This window comes from Carettochelys insculpta, chromosome 3, assembly GCF_033958435.1.
Source record: "Carettochelys insculpta isolate YL-2023 chromosome 3, ASM3395843v1, whole genome shotgun sequence".
Lineage (NCBI taxonomy): Eukaryota > Metazoa > Chordata > Testudines > Carettochelyidae > Carettochelys > Carettochelys insculpta.
The window spans coordinates 1,504,271-1,518,853 of record NC_134139.1 but is presented as its reverse complement, the minus strand read 5'-3'; the positions used below and the strand labels follow the sequence as shown (position 1 = coordinate 1,518,853).

General features: G+C 44.0%; 1 protein-coding gene across 3 annotated transcripts in view; it reads right to left on the bottom strand.

Annotated features, from left to right (window-relative positions):
* Positions 1-1,562: 1,562 nt before the first annotated feature.
* The window catches only part of ATL2 (atlastin GTPase 2), a 96,301-nt gene continuing 83,280 nt past the window's right edge, over positions 1,563-14,583 (bottom strand). For 2 of the 3 annotated variants that reach the window (XM_074989195.1, XM_074989196.1), the window contains 3 exons: positions 14,374-14,445; positions 7,870-8,301; positions 1,563-3,239 (listed from right to left, as the gene is read on the bottom strand). In XM_074989195.1, the coding sequence (XP_074845296.1) occupies positions 3,120-3,239; positions 7,870-8,301; positions 14,374-14,445 (624 nt within the window). In that variant the 3' untranslated portion in view covers positions 1,563-3,119. The other variant, XM_074989197.1, reaches the window with a different exon arrangement.

Below are 14,583 nucleotides of genomic sequence, written 5' to 3'. Positions count from 1 at the left end.
AAATAAATGTCCCTGACTTGTGAGAAGGCAGCAGTTCACTTTGATTTTTCTTGAATTCTGGGAGTCAGGCAAGGACAACAAGATTTAAAGCTTAGACATGTGACCTCAGAGGGTTTAACCCTTTTGTATCATGTAAAGTGACTTAAGCATATCTGGCTCTTGTTTGTAAGTAATGAGCACACCTGCTCTACAGGGGAACTGAAGGCAGGATGGTGCACCATGAGATAATGGTGCCCTGTTGCAGAGATGAAGGGCTGTATTTTGGTCACTTCACAGCAGTGCACAGATTAGTACTATTTTGATTCCTTTGCTCCTCGTGCAACATGGAAAATTTGCTTAGTGCTTTCCAGCAGATAGCAGCCTACACATGGGCATCCAGCTGCAAAAGGGAGAAACTTCAATATTAGTTTTTGGTGAAATGCTAACTATTCTATAAACAGCCACTCACAGCAGTGCTCAGGAAACAAAATAGATCTTCTAAAAGTCAAATCTCACCCTTTAGACAAAGGGATTCTGAGAAGTGTTGCGTGCAGACCTTTGACTTCATCAGCCTAATAGTTGTTCACAGGTTAAGCAAGACATCCAAGCAAGCAGGCTCAGAACAGTTTTGACATACATCAATATGGCACACCTGCTTGCTAGGAGTGTTAAAGGTTTTACTTCCAGGGGCTGTGATGTGAACCTGACAGTTCTGCCCAAGGGAATGCTACAATGGAATAAGAGGCACTACTGTAAGATACTACAGAATTATTTATCCTGGTTTTACACACTAACAGCCAAATACTGCCTGTTTGTTGTACTGAACTGCATCCAATCTTGCTAAATTTTCTACATGTGTCTGAGTTAGTTCTTTGCAGCTCACAAGGTGGTTCTGTAAAAGGCATTAGCTCACAGTGGCTGTGTCTACACATGCCCCAAACTTCGAAATGGCCATGCAAATAGCCATTTCGAAGTTTACTAATGAAGCGCTGAAATGCATATTCAGCACTTCATTAGCATGCGGGCAGCAGCCGCACTTTGAAATTGAAGCTCCTTGCCGCTGCACGGCACGTCCAGACAGGGCTCCTTTTCGAAAGGACCCCGCCTACTTCGAAGTCCCCTTATTCCCGTGAGCTCATGGGAATAAGGGGACTTCGAAGTAGGCAGCATCCTTTCGAAAAGGAGCCGCGGCTGCCGCCCGCATGCTAATGAAGCGCTGAATATGCATTTCAGCGCTTCATTAGTAAACTTCGAAATGGCTATTTGCATGGCCATTTCGAAGTTTGGGGCATGTGTAGACACAGCCCGTGTTTTAGTCAAAACCCTGACTCCTCCAGAAAGACAAGATACGTGAATGCTCCTTTGTTTCTGCATCTGAATTTACTGGCATTTCATAAAATGTCACAGCTGAATTCCTTTGCTTAGTGCATCCTATGTAGGCTTAATTCCTTGTTTTTCTGAAAACGAAGCTTTTGAAGTTTTAACCAGTTCCATACTAACGAGAATGCAAAACAATTCATTGTAAAACTGGTCATTTTCAGATGAAACAAAGTTAAATGCTAGGTAGTTACCCTGCTTGAGGCTTTTATGTATGAGAACACTTCAGTTCATATCAGTTTAATATATATGGAATTGAAGGTCACAATCCATAACAAAACATTCAGAAAAATACAATCAATGGAGTTTGCAAGTTAACAGGCAGTTTAACAAGTGAAGCAGTGTGCTTCATGGGGTTATTAGCATGATACCAGAACTTTTTTTTTTTAAAACAAGATAGTGCGCTCCTTCAAATTGACACACCAGCAAGAAAGGGGAACAGTATTTTCAAGTTTATCTTCATTAAAAACTGGAACATAAGTACAACATGCAAATTTTTCTTTTTAGACTAAATAGCTAGCATGATTATGTAGTAGAATACATACATGCCAGCATTTCTTAAAGAAAAAAAGATGAGTTTCATTTCATATACACAACTTTTTTAATCATGTACTGAAAATAAATTACAGGAAATAACTTTAAAATGCAAATGAGGACAAAAGTTTCACGACCAACATTCCCATTGATTTCCCAGGGGGTGATAGATTGCAGTGCTCAAGGCAGGTAAATATCACAAATATATCAAAAAAAGTTACTATTTATGCATTCACACAGTTACATGAGCCACAAGCATTCCATCACAAGGACTGCACTTAGCCTACCACAGAACCAGATTTTGCCATAAACTACAAAACTTTGATACAAAATTGTATTTATATATTTATATTTCATATACACGCCCTATCTGACTTCTTAAAAATAAAAACTAAACACTCTGTACAGACGATCATAACTCATCGCTTCATAGCTGTAGGCAACTGTTTTTGGATGGAACTCTGCTCCCCCATAAACCCCAGTAAACTTAGTGGGTATTATATACATGAAGGCTAAACTGCAGAAAAAGACAGATCAATTTTCTGATATGCATCTCCTGTAGAAGAAAGTCCGTGAATCAAAAAGGGCAAGACGTACACTTCGAATCACTTCCTTAGTTACAATAGCTAGTGCTAATGTCATCTTTGAGAGGAACCAGTACATGCATTTGGGTAACACTGGTGTAAAAAGCAGTAATGCAAGATTTCTTTATACAGTGGCTCAATAATGGCTTCGCTAATGTCAGCTAGCACTGACATGTCAATCTAACTCTTGCTACAGTGATTTTATAAATACTCCAGAAGTTAAAAGTTCCAGTGGGATATTGTGGCTAAATACACTGTTAAAAGATTTCCTTGTACACATTTGGAAATTACTTCCCTGAAATATCCCTGTACAGAGGATACATTTCCATTGTAAGCCAGAGACTGCACCCTCCCCAGAAAAGGAGGAAAGTCACTCACCCTGGCACACGTGCACAATACACTACAGCTGTATTTAGAGTCCCCGCACTTACCAGTCTCCATGGCACCAGTCTGGTTTAGAAGCAGACTAAAGAGAATGCGTAATGTTGATGAATGTATTTTGCACACTTGATGGCACCAATCTGTGAAGCCAGTCACACTAAACTACTGCTAGAGTTGATTGTAAACTTTGGTTTATTTTTATTGAGTTCTTGTACAGCAAGCATGTCTAAGATGAGAGGGCAGAGCTGAAGAGGAGATGAACTGTCAGTCTGTCTTTAATCTGGCATGGTGAGACACCTGTTCAGTCAGGCCTGCTTTGATAGAGTTTGTTACAGACTGCCTCACGTTATCCTCCATCAAATTATCACTCAGGGGCTTCAATACCTGTGGTATGAGAAATGTGCAAAATAAAGATGAGGTAAATCAAACAACCCTTTAAAATATAAAAATATATAAAATACAAGAATTCAAGTAATGAAAAAATTAAGATCTTGAAATCTGAAAACTAAAAAAATGTGATGCCTTAAGGAAAGGGTGAAGAGTTGTGCTGCTACAGTAATGGGGTTAGTCAGTTACAGATCATGAACAACAATGATTTCCTCCTACACGGCAGTATTTCACTGAATTCAAACCACTTTACAGTTCCTAGAAGATGGATGTGCAGTTCCATACCCTATATGCAGCATCAATCTGGTATGATTACAGCATTTATGAGACCGGCCCAGACGGTCCTGCTTTATTGTCCTATATGTGTAAGTGTGAACACTTCAGATACAGAAAGAAATTTAAAAATACTGTCTAGTTTTTCTTCTTGTTATTGTTGGACGAGAGTCGCTGTCGCTGCACTGACGTACGAGCACGGTGAATCAATCGACGTCTAACAACCTCAGAGAGTTTGGAAAATACCTAAAATACGAATGCAGCTGTTAGGAAGAGGGCTTGCAGCAAGCAATAGGAAAATAAAAGGCAACTAATTAAGAAGACTAATTGCTGCTAATTTCTCACCTTCCTGGGATTCCTCTGAAGCAAGAAGGAGAGAGAAAGGCAGAGAGGGTTAGAAGTGGTCAGTAGCTCGAACATGCATGCAGCGCTGAGCAAAGCAATCAGACTTCCAGTGGAGGGCACAGCTACACTGCAGCCGCTGCAACAATGCAGCCAAGGCTGGATTGTGAAAGGGCTTCAGCGGCTGCAGCGCAGGGCCCTGGGCTGAGGCGGCGCCCAGCCTGGGACTCTGGACTGCAGCCCCTGAAGAGCCCATGTGCTACAGCTCTGCCTGGCTGCAGGGGATGGGGAACTTCTTGCACCACAGATCCTTGCTTGCCCCTTGGCAGGAGCCCCATGCAGCACCGATATGGGGATCACCTGCAGGCTCCTCCCCCACCACTCCCACTAGCCAGGGATTGTAGCCAATGGGAGAGTTGGAGGTGGTGCCTTCCCCCTCACCCCCCCCCCCCACCTATGCCAGGTAGGCACCCCAATCCCAATTCTACTGCCTGTCAAGACCTCCAGTCCCCCAGACCCTGTAACCCCCACCCCACCCCTGCACCCTCCCTACTGCCCAGACCCTGAAACATCCCCCCCACTCCCCAGCAGTCCCCTCCTGCACATTGAAAACCTCAATTTTGGCCCCAACCTGGAGCCTAGACTGGTCCCACAAAATCCACCTGCTCCAGGCCCCCAGCAGAGTTAATCCGGCCCTGAACACACCTCCACATGGGCCACTACAGGGCTGTACCGTGGAGATGTCCCACACTGGGAAGAGCCCCTCCACCACTGATGTAGTTAATCCATCTCTCAAAGGCAGTAACTGTGTCAATGGAAGAATTCTTTCATCAGAACTAACCATGGGTACACGGAGATCTAAGTAAACTAACATCAGAGCTCAGGCCCTGCGATTCTCTACAGCCCTGAGCAACACAAATAGATCAATCTCATTTTAAATGTATGCCAGGCCTTAGGCTAGCAGTTGGCAAGGAAATGGTTCTTAATTTCACAGTGTAACACACAGCCCAGTTGCAATGGCAGGGATCGTCTAGCCTAGAATTAGTCAGAGGCTGAACCTTTAATCCAGAACATTCTCATCTGGCAACATCCCTGATCTGGCAGGATTCTAGTTTGACGACCATGTATGTGTGTGGCCAAGTCTCCTGTGGTCCCATAAAGTTTGTTTACAAATCACCAATCCTGGCTCAGAGTTGTGCGCTGTTATTTAGCTCTAATTTACCCCCTAAACGTCTTCTGAGAGCCCAGTAAGCAGTGGAAAAGGTTGGTTATACACTAGACAGTATTGACCTGTGACCCAGCAAATTCTCTCGTCCAGCACTGGACAGGTCTTGAGGATGCCAGATGAGAGGTTTAACCTGTACAGCTATACTAGTAAACCCTCTTGGTAAGAAGGGAGTTTCAGTAGCAAAAAAAAGAGTCCCCAAGCAAAGTAAGCAACCCCAACAAAAAAGCCAGCAAAGCTGGTTCAGTTCGGGGTTTGATTTCCTTCACACACCCTGAACCAACTTGGACATGCAGGAAAAACTCAAGTTTTGATTCACTGTATATGGGCTGATCTCCTCCCTAGAGCAAGAGCCCAATAGCATGCTTAAAACCTCTCTTCTAGAAGCAGTCTAGACTTAAGGAAGCCACTTCAAGCTAGGAGAACAAAACAACTGAAGTCAGACTATATTTGGGACAGCAGAACAGTATGAACTTCATCAAAGCTTCAGGAATTAGAATACAGCCTCAGCTTGCTTTCTGTAACGGACTTCCTCAAATTACAAACCTATTATCTAACTTTGGCATCTTCCCTCTTAAGATGGAGGAAGCAAAGGGAACTTGCATAGTTGGGAACAAAGATTTATCACCCTATTCCTCCAACCCTGCACACTGCCCCATGCCACCTTACATTATGAATATTGGGTCAAGATTGCTCTATGGAAAGAGCCAGTTTCCAATGCGAGACCACTGCTATTGTCTAGCCTGTAGAACTATTTGCTTGTCACTTTTTAGTATCACATTTCATCTTAGATCACAACAGAAATCGTTACCTATGTTTACTCAAAGCATCACATCCAGAAAGTTTCCTTTCCTCTATACTATGGGTACTAGAAGGGGCAATTACTTGCCCTGTGCAGTAACTGATGCTCGAAAGGTTTCTGTGGGTGCTCCACAGGAACATCCTGGCACCTTCAATCAGATTGTCACAGCCATATGGGCTGCGCACATGCAGTGCCTGCCTCACACGCTGTCAGTACTAGACTAGTGCAGGCCTGGCCCGGGCTCCTCAGTTCCTCCTTTAAAACGGAGCGTGCCCTAGGGAGTGGGTAGTGGAGCACACCCGAGGATAGTCTGAGATGAGCATCAGCTACTGCACCAGGTGAGTAACCTCGTCTCCTTGGATACACACCCTGTAGGTGCTCTGTTCCAGGGGACTGGAAAGCAGCATCTCTCAGGATGGTTGGGGCTTTGGAGCAGATAAGGCGGCAGTTGGCAAGTTAGCCTTACCCAGTCTAGTGTCTGAGGATGGGCCTTGCATGAAAGTGTAACGTTAGGCAAATGTAAGGGCTGATGCCCAGATGGCTGCTTGGCATGTATTGGAAACTTGGACATAAACAGAGTGGACACAGATCTAGTAGTGCATGCCCTGATTAATACAGGAGGCTGGACTTGCTTCAGTTGGTAACAGATACATGCAGTTTGAAATCCATTTGGAGTGTCTTAGTGGAGACAGCTTTGCCCTGTGAGTGGCAGAGACACAAAGCTTATGGGTCTGTCTAGATGGCTATATCCTATCCCAACAGAAGGATGATGCTCTGCACACATCAAGAGCACGCACTGCTGTTCTAAATGTACTAGTATGTCGTGTTGCGAAGAACACTGGTAAGTGGATTGGCTCCTGTAAGTGAAAGGCAGAGTGCACTTCACACAGAAATTTGGGGTGTGTACATAGTAGGCCTGTTAAAGAATTACTATGTATGGAAGTTCAGCCGTGGCACTCCAAGTTCTCATGCTCTTCTAGCAGATGTCACTGGGAACTTAACCCACAACACAAGGGGCCAGCAGGAACCATGAAATAGGTACCCACACTGCACTGCTGACAAAGCCAAAGCTGCCAACCCTAATGGGGACGCACGACATCGACATGTGCCAGTGTGGACCTGTACCCTTGACTTTACAAAAATCGGGTGCTAAACAATCAACCTTAACAAATTTGACCTAATCTCCTACTGGAGACGTACCCCAAGTACATATCACTTGTACGGCCTTGAGGATGGCACACAGCTGTGCACTGACTGAGCTGCAAGTGGCCTGCAAGCCATAGGCTGAGAACCACTAGTTCCAGCAAACACTTTTATGTGGGCAGTTATACCAGACAGACACTGTAGTGATCAAAATGTTATCAGAAATGTCGACAACAGTCTGCCCTCCCATCCCAAGAAAGGACAGACTTCTCCTAAGGAACTGCTCCAAACTCAGCGCCTGGCAAGTACTCATTCCCTCTCCTCTTCTGCCCTGCAGTACTGTCTCCGCCTTCTCTTTAGTGCCATGCATGTTGTCCAACAGCAAAGGAATAACAAATGCTTCTGGGCAGTGTTGCAGCACCACAGTACTTGCCCAATAAATCAGATTCTTACATGCACCACCTCAGAAACGACTGCACAATGACTAACTTACCTCTACAACTTTTCAACAGCTTTTTAAACATACTTGTCAGAGAAAAGTAATCAAGACTTTTTTAAAAAATCCTTCCCCCTTTGTACTCTCCTCAGAACTTACTGTCAAAAAGACCTCAGGTCATGAGATACTGTAGAATATCCAGGCTTGGTTTTACACTCCAGTTTCACCAAGGTATCCTCCTTGGAAGTTATATATTGCCTACACTTCTAGGTTCATTTTATCCCTCAGAAGAACTAGGATTCTTTATTCTGCTCTGGAACAGTTTTCAATCAACAAATTAAATTGATTACATTGCAATTGGCAAGTTCATTCAAGAAAGGATAACTGCATAGTTAAAGATACCTACCTGTTCCCATAGTGCTTCAGCAATTTGATCAATGACTGTTCCAACTTCTCTGAATTCCCCAGAGTACTTAACATATGCCCAAGTACAAAGGGATATCAGAGCTAGCCCCATGATGAGATTGCACAGGCTAGCTATGGAGTTCATACCAAGGAAGCCAGTCAGTCCTGAGAGGATATACATGGCAAACATAACAGCAAAGAGTGTGGCAGGCGTGCGAGCAGCATAAAAGATGTTTTTGCCATCATTGTGCTTCACAAAGTTTGCATAGATTTCATCTATCTCTGCTTCGAGCTGGTCCTGGTAGCGTCGGCAGAACTCCTCTCCTCCCATTTTTTTCACAGAACAGAACTGTTTGACCGCCGATTCTTTAAAACCCTGGTGCTGTCTCTCCAGGTCTGATGGAGCAATGTAAGGCTTATCTCCACCACAAACCTGTCAGAACAACCAGAGAGAAGGTGTCAGGGCACAGCAAGGACAGCTAGTGTTGTTGAACATAAAAAGCACGCAGTTGCTTGACGTTGGATTCTCAGAGAGGAGTGTTTAGACCCCCCCACTTTCCCAGCAGCTGACCATAGGCAGAGCACCCCAAAGCTCCAAGCAAGCTGTCAAGAACTCCTACTACATACGGAAGCCTAAGAATCAGAAATGGCCTCATGCATGTGGTAATGTTCAGCCTAACATCACTTTAGAGTCTCCATGGTTTTTCTGGGGGAGAGGGGAGCAGAGGCACAATGGCAGTGAGAAACTCTGCCTGCTGTAACATTCACCTGAACAGAAAAAGCACACAGAGGCAATTCTCCTCTTGTAGGTGAAACAATCTCAGAATGCACAGGCTGTTATAAAAGAGCTGAGGAAGGAGAAATGAAATGAACTCTAGCCCTCAACTCAGCCTCTGTTTTGTACCCAGCAGAGTGAAACACTGATGCCAGCTGGGCATTGTCTACCCCCTGTTTTCACTCTACTGCAGCAACACAAAGCTATCAACAACAGAGCATGTTGTAGCTGGGCCAGCAGACTTGATCCACCAAGATCCACTGTTCATTTAGGGGTGCAAAGCTGTCACCCCCCACCCAGAAAGATTCTGCCAAATATGATACTGCCAGTTTGAGAAAACGTCCTATTTTCAAAACTGTCTCTCGCCGATTTCGGTATTCCTTATCACCAGGTTGATTTAATTGGCCTAATGGCTCAGTGTGAAATATCAGACATCCTTCAACATGTTCTCTCCATTTCTGGACTACAGAAAGTAAAGATTTGATGAGTCACTTGAAATTAACTTAATTAACCTCCTCCAATTAAAAAGATACGTGCTTTTCTGGTCAGTTAGAAGCACACTTAAGATACTGCTTACAAGAGATCAAACTGCTCAATTTCCACCCTCAGTGGCCAGGCTAACGAAAACCCCAAGTTGGGATACAAAGAGATGTTCTGGTTGTAAGTGATTAGAAGTGGAAAGGTCATTGGCTTGATGAATCAGCCACTGGGCCAGCCAGCCAAGCCAGGGACCTACTGGGTTTAGCCACTATAAGCCACCAGGACTACACAACCAGTGTGTCTTATGAGTTTGGTCAAAGCCCTAGCTATATCCACCGCACTGCTCGTCACCTCCTGAAGGGGTCAAACGTCCATGCTGCCACGGTCCCCTTCCAAAAGGAGCTTTCAAAGGAAATGCTATAAAACACTAGAAATAAATTAGAAGCCAGCACCCACAGGATGGAGCCAGTCAGCTGAGGAAAAGGAGCTGATTGAGTCAGTTACGATCAGCAACAAGAACCAGAGGCTGGGAAAGTGCTCATGGTTTGCTCAGAACTTAGCCTGGGGATGTTCTGAACTGACAACCCTGAGTACAACTCGCTCAAAGTTGGGATGATGATTTCAATCACAGCCAACTTAACAGTCTACAAAGTATCAAACTCACTGGGCCACATTCCAGGTTCACAAAACACAAATGCTCACCATAATTCCTTGGCTCTTTCTAAGGGTACTGTCTATACTTACCAGGGGTTCGACATGCCACAATCAATCTGCCAAATTTGATTTTGCCATATCTTCACTGGAAATCGATCCCTCTGGGCTCAGCTGTCAACCCTGATATTCCACGCTATCACACGGAGTAAGGGACGTCGGCGCGAGCCCAAAGAGCCCTGATCTACACCAGGGAACAAAGTCAACCTGATACTTTTATTCTAGCTATGCTAACGACATAGCTGGAATTGCGCATCTGGGATTGACTCTGCTCCCTAGTGTAGACCAGGCCTAAATTCAGTGGTGTGAAAACAGACCCTGAGGAGCAGCCCAGCTGCCCACCACATAACATTACCTTTTCATTTGTGCATCAGAGGCTCACGGAGGACAAGCAGATCTACACAAAGAGGTACTGAGGCACGCTCTGTTTCCTATTCGTTGGGTTTGGTATTAGCAACTAAACTCAACAGCTGGACAGAATCCTGCCTCTACAGCCGTGGTTTTGAGCAAGCCAACACATGTGCTGCCATATTCTAAAGCGTCACACAGGAAAGAAGGGTTTCACTCCTGCTCTCTTGGGTCAGTGGGAACCAGGCATAGAGGAGAAAGGACAGGGTCTTAAGGACCCCTTTCTGACAAATTATGGAGCTAGTCAGTGCTGCTCTAAGGAGCCCCCTCCAGTGCTCTTGAGGTCAAAAAGTGATCTGGAAGAGATACCTAATGCTCTTCATCTCTTCCTAAGGACAAGAGTTTGAACCAGTAAGAGTCACTTGCCCACCCACCCCACCCCTTTCAAAGGAGACATAAGCCAAACTATTGTTTGTGGTTGTTTATCCTGGTCTTTCTACACATGGGTCCTGCTAAAGACTTGCTTGGGAAGGAACTCCTCTAGTCTCATCCTTTACTCTCTCCAGTCTGGCATCAGCCCTTTACACTCTACTGAAACCGCTCACCAAAAAACACTCTTAATGACCTCTTCTGGGCCATGGCTGAGAAACAGTACTCCGGCCTCATCCTTCTGGACACATCAGCTGCCTTCAACACCACTGTCCATTCTCCTCTTCATGAGCTCTTGTGCTCCCTTTGGCTTCTGTGACCATATTCTCCTGGTTCTACCACCTCTCTCTAGTTGCTCCCTCTGAGGATCCTCCTCCACCCCTCCAGCCCTCTGCAGGAATTCCAGAGCATTCTAGCCTTGGTCCCCTCTTCTCCAACTAAACCTTCATTCTGGGTAATTTCATCCACAAGTAGAAATGCAATTCCTATCTCTACAGTGACTGTCAGACCTCTCTACTTCAGACCCACCCCCTTCAGTCCTTAGTACAATCATGGTCTATTTCCAATATCTTGTGGCTGCCTAGCTGCCAGCACAAGTTTGGCATAGCTAAAACAGAACACCAAATCTCCTCCTCACCTTTTGCAACGTCGGACGCCATGACCTTTTCAGTCACTCAGACCCATAACCTAGGCGTCACCAAACCCCACTCTAGGTCCCACATCCAGGCTTTTTCTACGTAACAAAGGTGTTTTCTGCATAGAATCTCTATGGCCTCTCTTATCCAGAGACACAGCTAGGACTCTTGTCTCAAATCATCTAAATTATTATAGCATCCTCCTTTCTGGGTTTGCAAATTTAATCTAGCTCCAGGCACATCCAGTCAAAATGCTGCTGAAGAGAATTTTCTAGTCTGTTTTGACTATCTTTCTTCTCTCTTTGGATCCATTCACTGACTCATCCTCCTCTCTCATATCCAAAATAATCTGCTTTTCTTCACTGTCAAGGCTGTTCATGACCTGTTCTCACTACCCACCATCTCTCATTCACTATAAGTGTACTGACTCCCAGCTTTGACTGGACCATTACGTCAGCATCCATCAACCTTTGTTAACTTCTCAAACAAGTCCCTTCCTGCCTCCTCTCATGTGCATGCCAACAGCTTAACTGTAGTGAGACCATTTCTCATCTAGGTGACTAATATGGACTCGGCATTTCCTTGTACTTCCCCGTCTGTATCTACCTGCTGGTCTTCAGCATGATTAGATGACAAAAGCTTTGGGGCAGGAAATGTAATTTTTTCAGTACCTGTGCAGTGCCCCAGCACAGTGGAGTTCTAGTCCGTGAGTTAGGGTGCTAAGCATTGTGATAATACTGTAAGATTGGATTAAAAATTCATTTTAATCCAGGTAAAGACCAAAACAATTATTTCAATTATGTTCTTGGTATCAAAAGTTCCAGATGCATCTCTCACATCAAGACTTGGTACATAAAATGTTCAAAGTTTTGCAGCAGATGATGTTGGATAAAGACATGTTTTGTTTACCCACACTTATGACATTACAGGAACAGGCTCTGTGGGGAGAACACCTGCTCCTGTTTATTCCATACCTAAAATCTAAATCTTCTAATATTACAACCATTTCCATGGCCAGTCATGGCTTCAGGCAGGAAATAATTAAGCACTTCTATAACCATTCATCTAAAAACCTGAAATATCTCAGAGAGCAGGGATACTCCTATCACATTTTATTGCGCAGCGATTACCAGACTAGGTCAGTCCTGGAGTCTGCCTACTCCAGGATCTTGTCTGACAGCATCCAGCAGAAAACGCATCAGAGAAAGGTAAAAACCCTGCAGCAGGTAAATGTAGGCAGATTACCCCCACATTAGGCCTCATTCTGATCTCTAGTACACAAAAGACCAGCTTAAACCCTGAAGCACGATGTTTAAGATCCCTTCCAACAGTTCTATCATTTAGAATTGTTATACTTAATGCTACTCTTGAAAGCCACTTATACCCAATTTTTGAATCATTAAGTCCTTAGCCTCAATGACTTTGTGGCAGCAAGTTCTACAGTCTCATTACACATGGTGTGAAAAAGATTCTCCTTTAACCTGTTTTGAGTTTGCAACCTATTTTTGTTTGATTGGTTGGCATCCCCTTGTTCCGAGATTGAGAGATAGGGAGAACAAAAATTCCTGATCTACTTTCTTTACGTTATTTCTGAGACTCATTTATGGCTAACAATTGCTATTGCTTCTGCCTTATAATATATGATCAGAAATTAGTAGCACAGTATTTCCAAAACTCAGGACAATTTGGCTGCATCTACACTATCAGAAATTCAATTTTATTAAATTTGATTTCATAACGCTGGGTTTTATAAATTCAATTTTGAGGCTCCTCACTTCCCCACAAAGTCACGTTAGTGTTGCCACACTGAATGGCCAAACACCAGCTGTTGCAGCAGTGCATTCTGTGAACCTAACCCACAGTTCCCTCAGCCCTACATTCTGTGCCCTCCTTCCAGGCCCGGGGAGCTGGAAAACTAACCAGCACTGAGGCATCTGGCTTGCCAGAGCCGGGTGCAGCAGCACCAGTCAGTTTCCTGGCTCCTCACCATTCAAGGAGACAGGAAACTGACCAGTACTGCTGCGCCTATCAGTTTCCCAGCTCCTGCAAGTGACAGGAAGCCAGGAGCCAGGTGCAGCACCACCACGCAGCTGCTGGAGGCTAATGAATTTGAATCAAAGACATGGGGCTTCCACACCAGCCTTCATTTGAGTTTTTAAATTCGAACTAGATGCTACACCCAGTCGGTTTCAACCACGTTATGACATCAATATTAGTGCTCCCTAAATCAAACTAATGATATTTACAGTGAAGACAGTCGCTTGGTACAATCAAGCTAACTGCCTTAAATTTGAATTTATATCTGGTAATGTAGACGTAGCTTTCGTCTTGCTTTTCAGTATGACCACTGTATGATGCTACTACTAGATACAAGTTTGTTCCATTAGCTGCTTTGTGTCTTTTTGATCAGATGCTGATAATAAAATTTTCAAGTGACATAGCATGTGTTTTGCACATAGAGAATACCTCTCAATCCCCTTCTCCCTTCTTCATGAGTGATCTGGTAACTACTTGGATCACAGAGGTAGCCGAGTTGGTCTGTATCTTCAAAAACAACAAGAAGTCCTGTGGCACCTTATAGATTAACAGATATTTTTGGAGCATGAGCTTTTGTGGGCAAACTAACTCATGCATCTGATGAAGTTGGTCTTTGCCCATGAAAGCTTATGTTCCAGAAAAAAAAAAAAAAAGAGCAGTCAAGTAGCACTTTAAAGACTAGCAAAACAGTTTATCAGGTGAGCTTTCGTGGGACAGACCCACTTCTTCAGACCATAGCCAGACCAGAACGGCAGATGGTCTGAAGAAGTGGGTCTGTCCCACGAAAGCTCACCTAATAAACTATTTTGCTAGTCTTTAAAGTACTACTTGACTGCTTTTTGTTTTGATAGTGTATAGACTAGCATGGCTCCCTCTCTGTTACTATGTTCCAAAAAGCATCTGTTAGTCTGTAAGGTGCCACAGGACCTCTTGTTGTAACTGCCTGGATGGTCTTCATGTATAAAGTCTGGATGCTCAGCCAATTTGTCCATTAGTACATTAACCATATAATTGTTTAACATTATATTATGCACAATTTTAGAGAGGTCTTACTATACATACCGTTGCCTTCATTTTGTAATCAACGTACCTGCTCCATGCCTTTGTTGTAAGTGTCTTTTGCTCCTGCAACTGCAGCAAGATTGTTGGCTTCAGCTGTTGCCTTCAAGGAATGAAAAACATAAGAGATACTGACACACACTTTATTGGCAAGTCAAATACCACCATGGAATTTAGTTATTCTGTAGCATCAGGACCTTTAATCAGTTTTGTACCATTTCATTTTGAATGTTTACCCATT